Source organism: Elgaria multicarinata, chromosome 1 (genome assembly GCF_023053635.1).
Source record: "Elgaria multicarinata webbii isolate HBS135686 ecotype San Diego chromosome 1, rElgMul1.1.pri, whole genome shotgun sequence".
NCBI lineage: Eukaryota > Metazoa > Chordata > Lepidosauria > Squamata > Anguidae > Elgaria > Elgaria multicarinata.
In genome coordinates, this window is record NC_086171.1 from 56,034,640 (window position 1) to 56,050,858 (window position 16,219).

The following is a 16,219-nucleotide window of genomic DNA, read 5'->3' on the forward strand; positions in this document are numbered from 1 at the left end:
ATTTATTTTATTACATTTATATCCTGCTGTTTTTCCATTTGCAAAGAACCCAAGCTGGCTTACGTGATTTTCTTCCTCTCCGTTTTATCGTCACAGTAACCCTGTGATGTAGGTCAGGCTGAGAGCAGTGATTTGCGCAAAGTCACCTAGTGAGTGTCATGCCCGAATGAGGACTAGAACCCAGATCTCCTGAGTCCCAGTCCAACACTCTAACCACTACATAACCCTCCCTTCCTCCAATCCCCTTCCACATCCCATGCTCCTGCATTCCTGCTGTCTCAGCAAATGTTGGTTTGGGAACACATATTTGTGAGCTGCCCAGAGAGCTTTGACTATTGGGCGGAAGCTAAATAAATAAATCTTTACCAAGATGAAGCCTAGTTCTACCCATAGAAATGTGGATAACCACTGTCAATGTTCATTTGAGTTTTAATCAGAGACTTATGAAATTTTGAGCATCGTCACTGATATCAATTGTTCAGGCACCAAAGTGATTCATGTTTGAGCCATCCTCCTGTAAAGATGAACTGACGGAATGGTTAGAATAAAAGGCAAGGTTATTTACCTGTCGCTTGCTAGTCTATCCAACAGAGGTTCCAGCCAGCCTCTGTGACACTCGCAATGGGAGTCCATGAAGATCACAACATGGCCAGTAGCTCGCGCAGCTCCAAGCATGCGACCTCGGATGACCCCTAATCTTTTGTTGCTCCTAATCAATTTTACACCAGCCAGCTTAGAGATGTATTCACTCAAGGATGACTTCAGATGTCCTGCCATAGATATAACAAGGATTTGAACTGGAAGTCACAGCTGGAAGATGCCCCTCAAAAAGAAGCTCATCTCAGAAACTCATGCAGATGAGGCTAGTTTGTATGTTTGACCCAGGATTTCACAGACTGGAAAATAATCTGCGCTCACGACACTGAAATTCTCAAACATTAGCTTTGAATGTGTGTGCCCCCCTTCTCACAAGCTGCCTGGCAAATTACTTCTGGAACTGATGAAGCTGCAAAAATAATTTGTGATATGATCTGTTCTGCAAAGAACAAAAAGCAAGAATTCCCACCGGAGTGCCCAAACTCTTTTGTGCATGTGAAATGCCTCTTCAGAGCCTACCCAAGTCAAAATATTTGACCTCTGAATCCCTAAATCAGTCTTCACAGTCATGGAGCCCTCCAAACATATTGGACTAAAATCCCCATCATCCCCAGATGAGTGAGGGTTATGGGAGTTGTAATCAACACCATGCTGGGGAAAGATGCCCTAAATGGTTTGGGATCAGAGTGTCTGAAGGACTTTCTCTTTTCATATGAACTTGTCTATGTCTAAATTTTTTTTGCTAAAGTTAGATGGGTGGCTCCTGTGGACAGAGACTTTTCCGTGGTGACACCTAGAATATGGAACATCCTCCCTGGACACATTTGTCAAGTGCCTACATTATTAATTTTTAGGTAGCAAAATACACAAAAAAATCTTGTATTCATCCAGGCTTTTGATGGCATTTAATTTTGTTGTTTTTTATTCAAGTCTTATGTGTTTTCCTAGCTGCTGTATCTCTTTTTGTTGTTGTATCTGTTGTAATAGTATTTTGGATTATTTGCTGTCAGTCTTGTTGGAGGAGCAATACTGGCAGGATGGCAGGGTGTAAATGTTTTCATTTTTTTAAAAAAACAAAACCCCCTAAATATCTGGGAATATATTTACAAAATATAGAATAAGCAAAATAAAATAAGCAAGTATAAAATTTGAAGTACTGAGCATGGCAAATAATTTCAGTTTATCAAAATAGACCCTGTAAATACCATTGTGTTCTGCAAACATCTGGTAGGAACAAGCTGACGGTGGAAGTGAAGAAGGTGCTACCTTGTTTACTGAGGTCATCTACAAGGATGATTTCTTTGAGAAGTTCCTTTGGGGCTGTATCCAAGACACTATGAACTGTTCTCAAGAGAGTAGACCAGGCTTCATCATGGAAGCAGATGACAACACTTGCTGTAGGCAGGTTAGGACCAGCTTCTTGCTGCAGGCACCTGTGTAAAGGAGCAAATTGTTATTATTTTATTAACCCACTCTTAAATATAACATTACATTGCTACAGGGCTCAAATTTCAGAGCATCAGGGGTCCCCTGGCTACCCTACCTGTTGTAATTCCCACTTTGACTCTCCACGGGTGGTATGAATTGGCTAAAGCTGAAGTGAAGCAAAGGTTGCCACTTAACGGATCCCCCTAAAAGAGGAAATGCATCACGAGAAGAGAGGACAAAAGAGCATACTAATTTGCTTGATGACCTGTATGGCAAGCTAAGGATCTGTTCCACGTAGCAGCAGAAAATCTTGTGTTAATCAACCTCCAACCTCCAATCAGAGGTTATTTCATGAGTTAATCATGGGTTAAATAACCCAGAGTTAACCTAAGAAGTAATTGTATATTAACTGTGGGTTGTTTAAGCCATGTTACAAAACAACCTCCTCTTGGACCAAATGGAGGTTGATTACGCAAAGTAGCAGTGGCATGCACTGGGCATGAGACCTGGCAAATCCTGGGTTAATTAACCCACAATTTGCCGCTGCTACATGTAAACTGGGTCTAAGTGTTGATGGGCTTCAATTCTCCCTCATTATGATTCTTTGACTTCAAACCAGACTTGGACTGGGTAGCCCAACTAAGAGAAGGCACCTTCAAACAGAAGACTGTCCTCTTGACAGCTCTTCAAATAGTGGACTGTCCTCTGTAAAGAAAGACACTTGGCTACCCTCAGATCTCATGTAGGATCCCTAGACCATTTTTCTCAGGGTTGGCCCAAGATAGTTGCAGCTTGAGACGGAGCAGCAAGTAACACCCCTTGCTCCTCCGAGTAAAGTACCCAAGGCCAGCCAAGATATTTTTTGGAATCTGAGGAAGTACCTCCCACAAGTGCCTTTCTCTGGCAGTAAAAATACAATGATAATAAATTAAATAACTAACAATATGCTGTCCTTGATTTGGGGTGACATGAAACTTCCATGACACTAAAAATCAGTAGCCTGAGGTGTCACTCTGCCTAAGGGCCTTGCTGAAAATCACAGTCCTTGATTTTTCCATCACAGCATTGAAAGCATTGCATAATATCTGTTCCGTGTAATGCAACAGCCAAAACGTATTACAGCATAAGATAAATAGGATGAGCAAACTTTTCAAAAAATATCATATGACCAGTACAGTGGTTATCAGCTTTGTGTGTTTGCTTTAAATTTAAAAAAAAACATATTTTCTTACTTTTTTTAGCTTTGCCTGATGAATTGTTGTGTGTAACCTGAGTTGGTCTTTTAAAAGGTATGAGTTTATCTATTTTGTTTTCCTGACTTTCATAGGTAATTTCACCTTTAAATTTCACCTTTAAATCCTCAATTATGTTATTACAGATTTAGTAAGGATTATATATATAGTGCATCCAATGTTAATACTATTTTGCATAATACTTTTGTTAAGTAACTGAATTGCTTATAAGCTAAGGATTCCTGGAGGAAAATTAAGAATATAATTAAAGAGTGTATTATAATACATTATAATGCACTTACACCCCAGGAAAAATATTAACATTGCACAAGAGATTATATATATGACACAACTAGTTTTTGTTTTCAAATCCTCTAGGATGATACATACAATGTTCTAGATGAAAAGAATATTATTGTGGATGAAGAAAATACTCCTTAGAAGTTGAAACATGCCATCTTTATAGTTGCTTTTACAATGCTAGTTGTTGCTCACTTTTGTGCCATTTATTTATTTATGGTATTTATATGCCACATAATAAAAAAATATCTCCGGGTGGCTTATAATAAAGTAAGTCAATTGCATGCAAACTGAAAACCATAAAACCATAACATCTAAATACAATTTAAACCAGCAACAGAAGAATACATAAAAAGTTAAAGTTAACACATTGCTTACCAACCCAAGATGATGATCTCCTATTGTTCTGTTATATTATATCACAGTATGTTATATTATATTTGTATGTATATGTACATATCCATATCCACTAGATTATAAATTGCTAGATATGATTGTGCTAGCCCATTCATATAATACAAATTTTGTGAAAATATATAGGGATGTTCAAAGAACCACACATATAGTCCCACACACTCAAGAGAATTTGGGGCATGTTTCTAAGGCTAGGGTATGGCATGGTGGCTTGTTGTTTAAAGTGAGAATCAAAACACCATTAGTTATGCTACAGCTTTCAGGGTGTGCGACCCTGCCTTCACGATACCACGTTGGCAGCACTCCTCTGGCAAACCCCGCAGTATTGCTACTGTGTGGTGGCAGCAAGTAATCCTCACTGGAGGAGGCACCGTGGGCTTTCTGGTGGCCATACAGCTTACTGGGCCTGCCCCCTGCCCCTTGCCCAGCTTCCTGCAACCAACTGGAGTTCAACTTCCACCCAGGAAGCCTCTGCCATGACGGAGGAACGAGGACAGGTAGCAGAAGAGTCATAGTGACCTCCCTGAATTTTCCAGTGCACAGCTTCACAGGAAACCGTATAGACAGCCCCTGTGTCTAAAATTCATGGAGGAGAAGACTATCAGTGGCTACCAGTCATATACTACCTCCAATATCAGAGGCAGTATACCTTTCAATATCAGTTACTGGGGGGAAACTAGCAGGAGGGTCCTACTGTTCTCATATGCCGCCTTTGTGGGTTTCCTACGGGCAGCTGTTCGGCCACTGTGTGACTAAAACGCTGGAACAGATAGACCCTTGGTCAGATCCAGCATGACTCTTATATTCTCAAAATAGTTCGCTGGACCTAGGAGTGTTGCATGTACATGTGTTCATTTATAAACCCTATTGCCAATCCCTGAATTTCAAAATCAGAGTAGCCTCAGGTACAGTGCTACCCTATGTTTATTTATTTATTAAACATTTGTGTCCCTCCCTATATTATTGGGATCTCAGGATGGCATACAGATAAAACCAATTCAATCAGTATAAAACAATAACTAATGTACACAGCTAAAAACATATTAAACTTTTAACAAACTAAAACCAGTAGAAAATTTGAAAGCAATAAAATCAATTAAAACGATGTGCAAATTTAGCTCTCAATGGCTTTGATTAAAAACCATGTTTTAACTTGGCGCCAAAATGAGTTGGTGCCAGTCGAGTCTCCAAGGGGAGGGCATTCCACAACTGGGGTGCTACAACAGAGAAAGCCCTCTCCCATATCCCACCATAATGTAAGTCTCGCATTGGTGGGACGTAGAGAAGGGCTCCACCAAGAGATCTCAAATCTTGGACAAGCATATATAGGAAGAGGCGCTCCCTTGAGTATCGAGGTCTCAAGCTATTTAGGGCTTTAAATGTTATCTCCAACACCGTGAGTTCCAACCAGAAGCATATAGGCAGCCAGTGTGATTCCTTTAAGACTGGTGTCATATGGCCTTTACGTGATGTTTTGGTCAGCAGCTGCAACTTCTGAGTCATCATCAAGGGCAGCCCCACGTAGTGTGTATTACAGTAACCCCGCGTAGAGTGCATTACTACTGTGGCTAAGTTGTCCCTGTCCAGGAAATGTTGCATGTGAAAGAACAGGGGATACAGCACCTTGGGGATTTCCATGTTTGGGAATATGTGAACTGACCTCCAGATACTTATGCTAATTTTATATTTTCCTTCTCACCCCTTCCCCCTTTAACAGGATTTTTTAAAAGGGTCAATCCTGTACACAGTATGTGCACAGTCCTCTGCTGAGCTCAAGAAACTCCATATCCGGTTCATCAAGAACACTGACGGCCCTTGTTCTTAATGAGTTCCTTTGTTTTAATCCCTCCTTTAATGAACAGTACGTCTTCTTTTCAAAATACTTCCTTCGTACACGCAGGCTTTTCTAGAGAATCCAATTGATTTGTATAATTTACAGGTAGTTGTGTCATTTTCTTGGAGCAAGCTACAGAATTAGGAGAAGCTGCCGCGGTATGATGAAACCACAAGCGAACGCTGTGTTTTGGCTGAGCCATTGTTAGTGCCCCCGTTTGTATGACAATAGTCTGCATGCTGCAAACATAAAATGCAAGCTACAGCAATTGGCTCCAGAGGTAGCAAAACACAAAGCAATGAAGTGAAGCATCCACTCCAACAACAGGGCGACAATCTACTCTTCTCCCACATCAGGTAGTTACATCCAGAAAACGAGCCGTGGTATCTTCCAGCAATCTCACAACACTTTGCTGCTGGGAGTGAAGACAGAGAAAGAGACACCTCTCTGTGTGTGTGAGCTGGAAGAAGATGGCACATCGTGTTATGTTAGATTTCATCGTCACTGGAATCAGGTTGGTGGTTGCCATGGTGATTGATGTTAGCCGTCTTCCGTTTGGAGAGTGTGGAGGCTTGGCTTATTAGCAAGTAGGGTACACAGGATGTCTTATCTAGATAAGCTCTCAACTAAACAAAACTAACAGATCAGAAACCATGTGTGGGCTTCCAATTGGACCTGTGAAGAATGCATAATTGCAAACAAGCAGTGGTGCACATTACACAAATTTTGACAAGGAATAATTGCCATCTGCAGTACACACAACTCCACCAAGTCCTCATTGCGCCTGTTCAGAAGACACCTTAAACCCCGCTGGTTAAAGCTTTTGGTTAAGCAGCAAGGTTTAGGTGTCTTGTGCAATGCGTTTTGCTAAACCCTGCTCATTCACTAACCACAGCTGGACTGTCTGCAGCAGGGTTAGTGGCTCTAACTGTGGCTTAAAATGTTGCGTGCGACAGCATGGCTTGTGGTTAGTGCCAACCCCAGAGAACCATGGTTTCACTAACCACAGAGGAAGTGTCATCTGAACAGGCCCACTGAGATTCAGTTCTGAACAGTAAATTTGTCTCTATGATCAACCAGTCATAAATGGTCTAGTGAGGATAACCAGGTCCAAGAATTTGGCTACTTGCTTGGTAATTAACTTGTTGGTACCCTGGAGTAAAATAATCATAAGGGAATCAAAAGATCAACCACTGTGATGGGAAATATTAGGTCTTCTCTGGCCTCTAGATTATAGGGAAAGGAAAGGAACCTCTCGTGCAAGCACTGAGCCATTACTGACTCTTGGAGGGACGCCAGCTTTCGCTGACGTTTTCTTGGCAGGCCTTATAGCAGGGTGGTTTGCCGTTGCCTTCCCTGGCCGTTATTACCTTTCCCCCAGCTAACTGGGTACTCATTTTACCGACCTCGGGAGGATGGAAGGCTGAGCCGACCAGAGCCGGCTGCCTGAAACCAGCTTCCGCTGGGATCGAACTCAAGCTGTGGGGAGAGTTTCAGCTGCAGAAACTGCTGCTTTACCGCTCTGCACCACACGAGGCCCAACTGAAATAGAATGTGCAAGCTGGATTTCACTTCAATGTTGTTACAGGAGCAGCATTTTTATTCACTGGATGTGCGATTAATGATGTTGTATCTCTCTATTTTATTAATATGAATTAATATGAGCATACTTAATTTGTTGTACTAATGGTCTTTTGACTGTAAAGATTGATTGATTGAGATTCAGTTCCCAGCAGCATTTGAGTAAGAGTCAAGAATCTGCACAGTGTTTTAAAAGTTTTAGAACTTTTGTACATGTGTATTACCAAGCTTGCACAGTGTTTGGGTTGTATCCAGTGGTGTTGCTATGCCAGTGGAAGAGAACTGCTGATGGAAAGGATTTTCCTTCCCCCTCCCCCAGCCCCCTATACACCTCTCAAATCTGCTCAGGAAGACTGGGGAACACTGCAGAGCAAATTTGGGGCACACATGGGGGACTGCAAGGGAGGAGAGGACAGGGAAGTCCCATTCCACAAGCGGAAGTCTCATTGTTTGAGTGGATTTCTGCTTGTGCGAGGGTTAGATCCAACCCGGAATCTCCAGAATGTGCCAGGTGAATGCCAATAATATGGACAAGAAGCCACTGTTACTATATCACTGTGACTGATCTGAATTGCTTTCTTTACAAATATTGGTCAGATGGACTTAAAGGCAGAAATTTTGCATCATTTTGATACCCCCATGCAAGTTAAGAAGCTGCTTTATACAGGTCTATTGGTCCATCTAGCTCAGTACTGAGGGGATGGGGAATGCATGGTCCTCCAGCTGTTGTTGGACTGCATAGCCAATAGTGAATGAGTTTCAAACCAAAGCCCTACCCAGCTTTCCCTGAAGATACTAGCATTGAACCTGATGCCTTTCGCCTGCAAAGAATGCACTCTGTTACTGAGCCACAGCACTTCTTAATTTACTTTTGCAGTTTGCCTTTGCCCCATGCTCAATACTGCAGTGCTTATATGTACAAGCATGTACTTCCTGGGGCTCTTCCACACGTCGTCCCCAGAGCGCATGTATTCGACCCCAGTGCACCCCGAGAACGAGCGTGCAACTTGCCTGTAAAAGAAACGAGGAAGAGACGCGAAAGAACCTCTTCCTCCCTCTCCACGCAGCTCGAGGCGAGAGGGGGGAGGGTAGTGGCGGCGGCGGCAGCAGCGCCTGCCTGAGCCTGTTTGCAAAGGCGAGAGAGAGAGGGGAGGGAGGCAGGGAGAGAGATTGCTACCGGCAGCCACGGGACGCGAGCAGCGCTCGCCTCGCAAAGAGCCTTTCACCTGGGCTCACCTCGCCGTGCCCCCCCCACGGTTATCCCACGTGGTCAACCCTACTGCGCTGCCCCGGGGCGCCACTGCCAACTCCCCCCCCCTCGTCCAATGCTCCTCTTCTCGCCCCGCCTTCTTCAAAAACAGCCCTCCGTCCGGGGCGGAGGAGCAGGAAGCTGGGCGTCGTCGTCGTCTCTTCGTCGTTTCTTTTACAGGCAAGTTACACGCTCGTTCTTGGGGTGCACTGGGGTCGAATACATGCGCTCTGGGGACGACGTGTGGAAGAGCCCCTGGATTTCTTAAACGGGAAATACCAGGCATCTGCTTTGAAATAACATCTTGCTGTAAATCTTGTGCTAGTCCCACATCTGCCGATAGAGGCCACTACATGCTTCGCTAAGCAGCAAAACTCAGAACTAAGACTGAAAACTTGGTATCCACCTGGTCAAAGAGTATGCCATTACTTCCACTAAATAAAGTGAACGGAGCTGCTATAGTGACATTCCTAGAATATCAAAGCTCTCCCAAAACAGAGTGTAAACTGGGCATTTGCTCATTGCTTTGTGTTTGTGAACTGGCACACTCAGATTGCCATACAGCCTCAATGTTAGATAAGGACGCACGTGCACACACACACACACACACCAATATCAGAAAAGATTGTACAATTTATCAGTGAGATAAATTCCAGACTTTCTTGTAATTTTCACTCTTACAGATGATTTGTCAAAGTGAATGCTATTTTCTTACAAGTGACATATTATTCATTCTGGGTGACACTTGCTGCCACAACTGCCATTCAAACAAACAAGCAGGGATTTGAGTTCCTGCTTTGTAGGGTGCAGCTTGTAAAAGAGCTACTACTGCCCTGGGGACAGGAAGAAGCCCCATCTCAAGAAAAGAGAGAGCAAGAAAATAAGTTCCAGGCAGGGAAAAGAAGTTCAGGAAGTCTGAGAAGACTAGGAAATGTTACTTACAAAGGATGCCGTACCTCAGGTAGCTCCCTGCGAAGGGGGATTTGCTTGCTGAGTGCTTCATTAAACCCGTGAGTTTCCAGACCTGCTATAGCCAGTTCATCTACCTCCGTCTGTGGTTCATCCTCCTGCAGAGAAAGGGACGGGAGCAGGAACTCTGAGTGTTGCACCTGCTTGCCTTCTTCTTGCCTCCTGCTTTGCTGCCTGACCATCCGGTATCCTTTCCTAGCTTTGGTATGGTTTCTCTTGGCTGTGGGTGACTCTACAGCCATCAAGAGCTCATCCTCCCTTAGGGAGATGATGGGTGACAGCCCTCCCATCGACAAATACTGCTGGCTGTCCTCCTGGCTGTCTAAGATTTCTTGAGGTTCTCCAAAATCTACCCGATACCCTTCTTTAGGGCTGGACTTTGTTGCCCAGGATCTTCTTTCCTTGTTTTGGTCTTTGGCTGCTGGATTCAGCATTGTTACTATCAATAGAAAAAAGGCCACCACCAGCAGCAAGAAGAAAAACTGCTGTCTCCGAGAGCCATGTCTGCATCTTTTCCTCACCAGCATAGTTTTTCAGGAGCAAAGAAACACAGACGATCATGTTAAAAGCCAGTCCTGTATATCTTGCATCCCGGTCCTCTGCTTTTGTTGCAGCCAACGCCCTGCCAAAAAGAATTTCATCCCTTTTCTTGCATCCAGAACAGAAAATCCCAATTCATAAAATCTCTATAGTTATTGGTGAAAGAAATCTAAAAGATGAAACGAATCCACGTAGCAAAAGAATGATCTTTATTATTGTACAGAATTCCAAATTGTCTCCCTGTGTGGGAAAATGTTATTAGTTGGCCAAAAAGCCCAGTAAAGATACCTTAAAGTTGAACAGATTTCCTTTTAATTTTGAGTGAAATGAAAACAACAACAACAAATTTCTTCCAAATATTGCCTGCAACAACAAAAATAAATTCCAAATGTTGTCAGATGCAGCAAGGAGGAATCTCTCTTCAAGTAGAGTTGGCAGCTTTTCTCCCTCTCTTCTGATGCTTCAAGTTTACTAAGATCAATTGATGCAAACTACTCAGCCTCTGACTCAGTTTCACACATAAGTACGCACTTTGCCAGACATAACAGAGCAGTGTGTGCGTGTGTGTGTGACTTTTTCTTGGTCCTAATGCCCTCACTGTTCTTACCCTATCAAAACAAAATCTTGTGAGCAATAGAAGGTGGGGGAAGAATCTTGAAGCCAGAAAACATTCGAGATGCACAGCACCTGATTCAGCATTTCCTTCCCAAGCAAGGGACTATTGTAAAAAGCAGGCTTTGCTCTAGATGTTAAGGATGCTTTCGGTTACATTTAACATGAAAGGCCATGAGAAGAATTCGTCCTGGATTTTTTGGGACTGCATTTATATTCTGTCCTTCTTCAAAGGAGGTCAGGGCACCAAACACAGTTCTTCTCCAGTGGAATTTTAAGATGTTTTTAGAATGTTTTAACAATGTATATTATGTTCTTAATTCAATTCATGTATTTTATATTTACTGTTGTTCCCTGCCTCAATCAAAATGGAGAGGCGGGTAAGAAATAATAATAATAATAATAATAATAATAATAATAATAATAATAATAATAATTTTATCTTATCTTCATAACACCCCTTGAGGTAGGTTAGACTGAGGGCATTTCTACATGAGCGTTTTCTTCCGGGAACTGTACCGCTGTTTCTGCTCCCTCTTCAGTCACAGACCCTTTACATTGCCTGGTTTTATCCTGGAACTTCCCATTTCTTTTCTTTACACAGAGAGGCAGCAGCACCTTTCCTGAGCAGCGGCATTGTTGCAAGTCAAGCCTTTATATGATGGTTTGATTCTCGCATCTTCCTCTGTGGTTCACGCCCATTTCCCTCCCCCTCGGCAGTAATTGGTTACTCTGTCGTGATTGGCTCATCCTTCCAGTATGGGCAACCGGATAGCTAAGCCTCACTGTAAAAAAAATTACCCACCTCTCTACAAGCAGGAGGGAAATCTCATGTGCCTGGAGGTTAAGCAAGTGGAAGGAAAGCGGCAAATTCCTATTCAAGATCTAAGTGGTGTTGATGGCGGGGGGGGGGACTTCAAAGGGATAAAATGGAGGAGGGGCTAATCATTACATCCATATACAAGCGTATATATATATATTCTTTTTACTTGTGAGAGCAGGTCTCTGGTCTAATCTACACCAAGCAGGATATAACACTATGAAAGCGGTATATGGTATATGTGTCAATGGGACTCAACAGTTGTCAGTGCACTTCAATACCACTATAAAGGAGTAGTGTGGCTCCTGCCTTTTATATACCGCTTTCATACTGCTTTCATAGCGCTACATTCTGCTTGGTGTAGATTAGGCCTCTGTCCTCTCTTTCCCCTCACTGAGCCCATAGTTGCAGCAGGACCTCTGGAGGGTGCCTCAATGGACATATGTAATGCATCTTCCTCAGTGGAGGAGGTAGCCGAGCACACTTTTCTATCTTTCACAGGGCCACCCTGCGTTGTGCCGGTGTGTTGTCCTGTCATCAACTCTTTTTCAGCAATGGCTGTCCTGTTGACCTGCTGATGTGCTGTCCTGCCGACGCAACTGCAAATGACGGAGGAGGAAGTGCCAGGAATGTGAAGGGAACAGACTGCCCCATCATTGTCGCAGCCTGATAACCACATCCCTCGGTTCCGCCCACATAAAGCAAAAAGGCATCAATACATGGGCAGGCAATGGCGGTTTGATGGCATGAGTAGAAAAAAAAATCTGCATTTTCCCCAGCTTAAAATAAAATGAGTTGGGGAGAGGAAATCTTGGGAAAGAATGGGTAGAATGATTGTGTCATGTAAAGCTTTCCTCATTCTGTGCCTGAGGAAAGTTGATTACACCACTAAGTCATCATGTAGAGAAGCCCCGAGAGCTAGTAACTGGACTAGAGAGTTCACAACTATGTGGAAATTTCAACTCTGACATCTTGATTGCTACACCACACTGACTCTACTTCTTGAAGGAAGCTGGCAGAAGAGGAATGGATTCCACTATGAAGGCTTGCAGAGCAGTAATGGAATCCATATTGTGATATGGAAATTTATAGATCATGCCTCCATAATTCCATACAGATTATGAGGTATGGACACATAAGTACATGATACGATTAAAAAATAATCCAAAGTTGTTATTTGAAAACTGCTCTGCAGATCATGGCAAGAGCAATGATGGGCTTAATGAAATGTTGCCTCTCAAGCTGCAACTTTGCGACTCAATACGATTTACACTTCAACAGGACTGTAAATTGCTCAACGTGAGGGACTCTATAATAGCTACTGTTATTATTGCTAATAATCAAAGCCAGTGCCTGTGAGAGATAGATTAAATGGATGATGTAGATATATTTTGGAAGGGGCTCTGGTGTGACTCCATCCAATAATATTCTGAGTGTACTTTTGCATGTTTTGAGCAAATCCACCGAAAGCCAATGCAGGGTGAGAGGGATGTTGTACTACCCTGTGGCTCCTCTCTATAGCAGTGAGTGGAACTGGTACCAGGGACTGTTCATATATAGTATAGGATGTTTTTAGTTGCATATGCAAAACTTTTCAAATCAAAGAGATATACATTTTCGTGAAAAAGAAGAAGACACTCCAGGTCAAAATCTGAATTGAAATAACAATATACATCCATTTTGGAAATGCAAACCATCTAATAAAAGTGCAGACCACCTGAAGAGAGCTGACATTGAGAATGAGCACACTGTTCAGTGTTACCCGCCATTTTATAAAGAGAGATTTCTCATCACTGCAACCTGCTTGTCCCCCCTCCTCTCCTCTGGCCCAGGCAATGGTAATGGTGAGAAGGAAGAGCAGTACATACTGTGTACATGGAGCAGTACATTGTCCAGAATGCTGAACATGAAGCAGTACATGGTTCAGAGTGCTCCGGCCAGACTGTTAACTGGGGCCAGTTACAGGGCGGACACCACTCCCTTGTTAGAGCAACTTCACTGGCTACTGGTCTGTTTCTGGGCAAAATTCAATGTGCTGGTTATAACCTATAAAGCCCTATACTGTTTGGGACCAGGCTACTTGAAAGACCACCTTCTCCCATCCGAGCCTGCCTGGTTCTTAAGAACTTCTGGAGAAGCCCTTCTTTCAAGATGGCCACCTTCAGAAGTGCATTTAGTGGCGACCAGATAGGGGGTCTTTTCGATGGCTGCTCCCAGGTTGTCAAACTCCTTCCCAGTGGAGACTAGGTTCACTCCCTCTCTGCTGTCCTTCACTAGCAGGCAAAGACCACTTTACTCAAGAAGGGCTTTGGCCTGTAAGTGGTTCTGTGGGTTGTATACTATTTCCCCCCATAATTATTATGTTTTTATTATATTTTAATGTATTGTTTTATTGTTTGAATTAATATTAATTGATTCTATAAGCTTCCTTGAGTGTCATTTTTGGTAGAAGGGCAGGGTACAAGCAAGCAAGCAAGCAAGCAAGCAAGGAATGTCACTGCCTACTTGCTCACTGGTAGCAATGATGAGAAAGAGAATATGAAGAGCATTAGTAGCTGATGAGAATGGTGGTGAGAAGGTAGACTCACTGAGAGAGGGATCCTATTGAGGGTGCCTTGCCCAAGGGCCCTCAAAAGCCTGGAGTAAGCACAGTCTGGGGCATAGCTGAGGGATGAATAGGTAGAGGAATCCCCTCTGTCATCCTCACCCCTCACGTACTCCCACATGTTGCTCCTGTAAATACTTCTATAAGCACTGAAAACAGATATCGCAACAGTATAGCCTATGGCTGTCACCTAATTTATTGAAATGGGTTCAATGGTTTGTATCCAGAATTAAGCATGTGCTAGTGGGCTGGCCAAAACAGACTTCCCCCATCCCTCATCCCCACAGCAGATCCTCTAGACCCTGGAGAATGCTACATGGAGGGCCTGTTAAATGTGGTGACCGGTGGTTTGGAGGAGGGGGGAATCCCTGAAAACTGGGCACAGGCACCTTCCATGAGTAGAAGACTTCACCTCATGGAAGGCAGATCCTGGATCCAGCCCTACGTACATAACAGATGCAGAACAAGAAGAAACAAAACAATGAAACTTTGCATGGAATTACAATGCAGTGATGAGAAATCTCACTCTATAAAAAATATGTTAAACCTAGCAGGTGCTAAATAGGTATACTGTGTAATTTGTGAGCATCAGATATGCTTAAAGACTCTGGGGCGGGGAGAAAGATGGGACTGGATGGATAAAATATTTTCATCTACATACAAGATTCATGTACACCATCCCAAACATTTCAATTAAAAACTAACTATAATAAAGAATATTAGCTATATTTTGTAAACGACTAGAGTCTTTTCCCCACCTTTTTTAACTCTGGACTGTTTAATGTCTTGTGACATTAAGATTGCAATGTTAAACACACTATGGAATAATCCCCATTGGACACAGCGGGACAAACTTCTGAGTAAACATGCATAGGATTGTGTTGTAAGGGGGGGGGGAACCCATCACTCATAAAGAAAGAGCAAACTTTACTTGATTTACCCAAGGATCAGCCTTGTAAAACTCTATCATCTTTAAGTATGGCAAACATCCTCGACTGGATTGCACACAGTGTGGTTTTTACATGCTCATTCGAGAAGAAAACAGATCAATATAAACCATGTGGCTGTTTATATGGCTTCCAAGGGTTCTGGGTGGCTATATAATGTAATTATTTCCTCATTCTTCCCATGGCACCATGATGAATATTTTGGAACTTTGGAAGTGTAATTTATTTTCTGTGGTTGCTGCTCTTTTGTGCGCTTGTCATGATTTACCACTTCAGAACTTCAAAGGCATTTTCTTGTAGTGTGTTAATAATAAATTAGAACAGAATTGCTCAGAACACAATGTCTGAGTAGATCGGAGCTCAGTGTTCAGAACTCTGGATGACTCAGAAGGATTTTTGCACTGAATGTATAATTAAAAGGACATTTGTTGCTGTGATGAGGAAGGGAGAACCTTATTATGTGTGACTGGGATTTTTCTTAGCAGTGTTTCGCCTAATAATTCATTCTGACTATGTTCACTTCTAAAAATGAGTTAATTAGGCAGGATTAATTATATTACAAGTGCTTTTCCTCCACACTGGAGGTTTCTGTGCTGTAAGAACTTAAGAAGAGCCATGCTGGATCAGACTGAAGGTCCAGCAAGTATAGCACAGTGGCCAACAGCCTACCTACAGCCCACAAGTAGGATGTGAATGCAACAGCACCCTCTTTCCCATGTCCCTCAGCAACTGGTGCACATAGGCATACTGCATCTGATACTGGAGGTAGCATAAAGCCATCAGGACTAGTAGCCATAAAACCTGTTCAGACGACATGCTAAGCCATGGTGATTAAGGATTTTTATTTTAACCACCTAAATAATATATGCATATCCATAAAATGGGAAGGTAGGGATGCACAAGAAATATCTCATAATCTGTATGGAATTATGGAGGCATGATCTATAAACATCCATATAACAATATGGATTCCATTACTGCTCTGCAAGCCTTCATAGTGGAATCAATTGCTCTTCTGCCATCAATAACAATATCCTTTCAATATATGTTATTAAGTACTAATGCTCCCCCATATCTTCTTCCCCTCTTCT

At 42.7% G+C, this 16,219-nt stretch overlaps 1 protein-coding gene across 1 annotated transcript in view; it reads right to left on the reverse strand.

The window, feature by feature from the left end:
* The window catches only part of GALNT15 (polypeptide N-acetylgalactosaminyltransferase 15), a 30,653-nt gene extending 20,251 nt beyond the window's left edge, over window positions 1–10,402 (reverse strand). The window contains exons 1-3 of the mRNA XM_063115827.1: window positions 9,578–10,402; window positions 1,864–2,030; window positions 566–770 (exon numbers count right to left, since the gene is read on the reverse strand). Coding sequence (XP_062971897.1) covers window positions 566–770; window positions 1,864–2,030; window positions 9,578–10,131 — 926 coding nt within the window. The 5' untranslated portion in view covers window positions 10,132–10,402. The remainder of the gene's footprint in view (window positions 1–565; window positions 771–1,863; window positions 2,031–9,577) is intronic.
* Window positions 10,403–16,219: the final 5,817 nt, after the last annotated feature.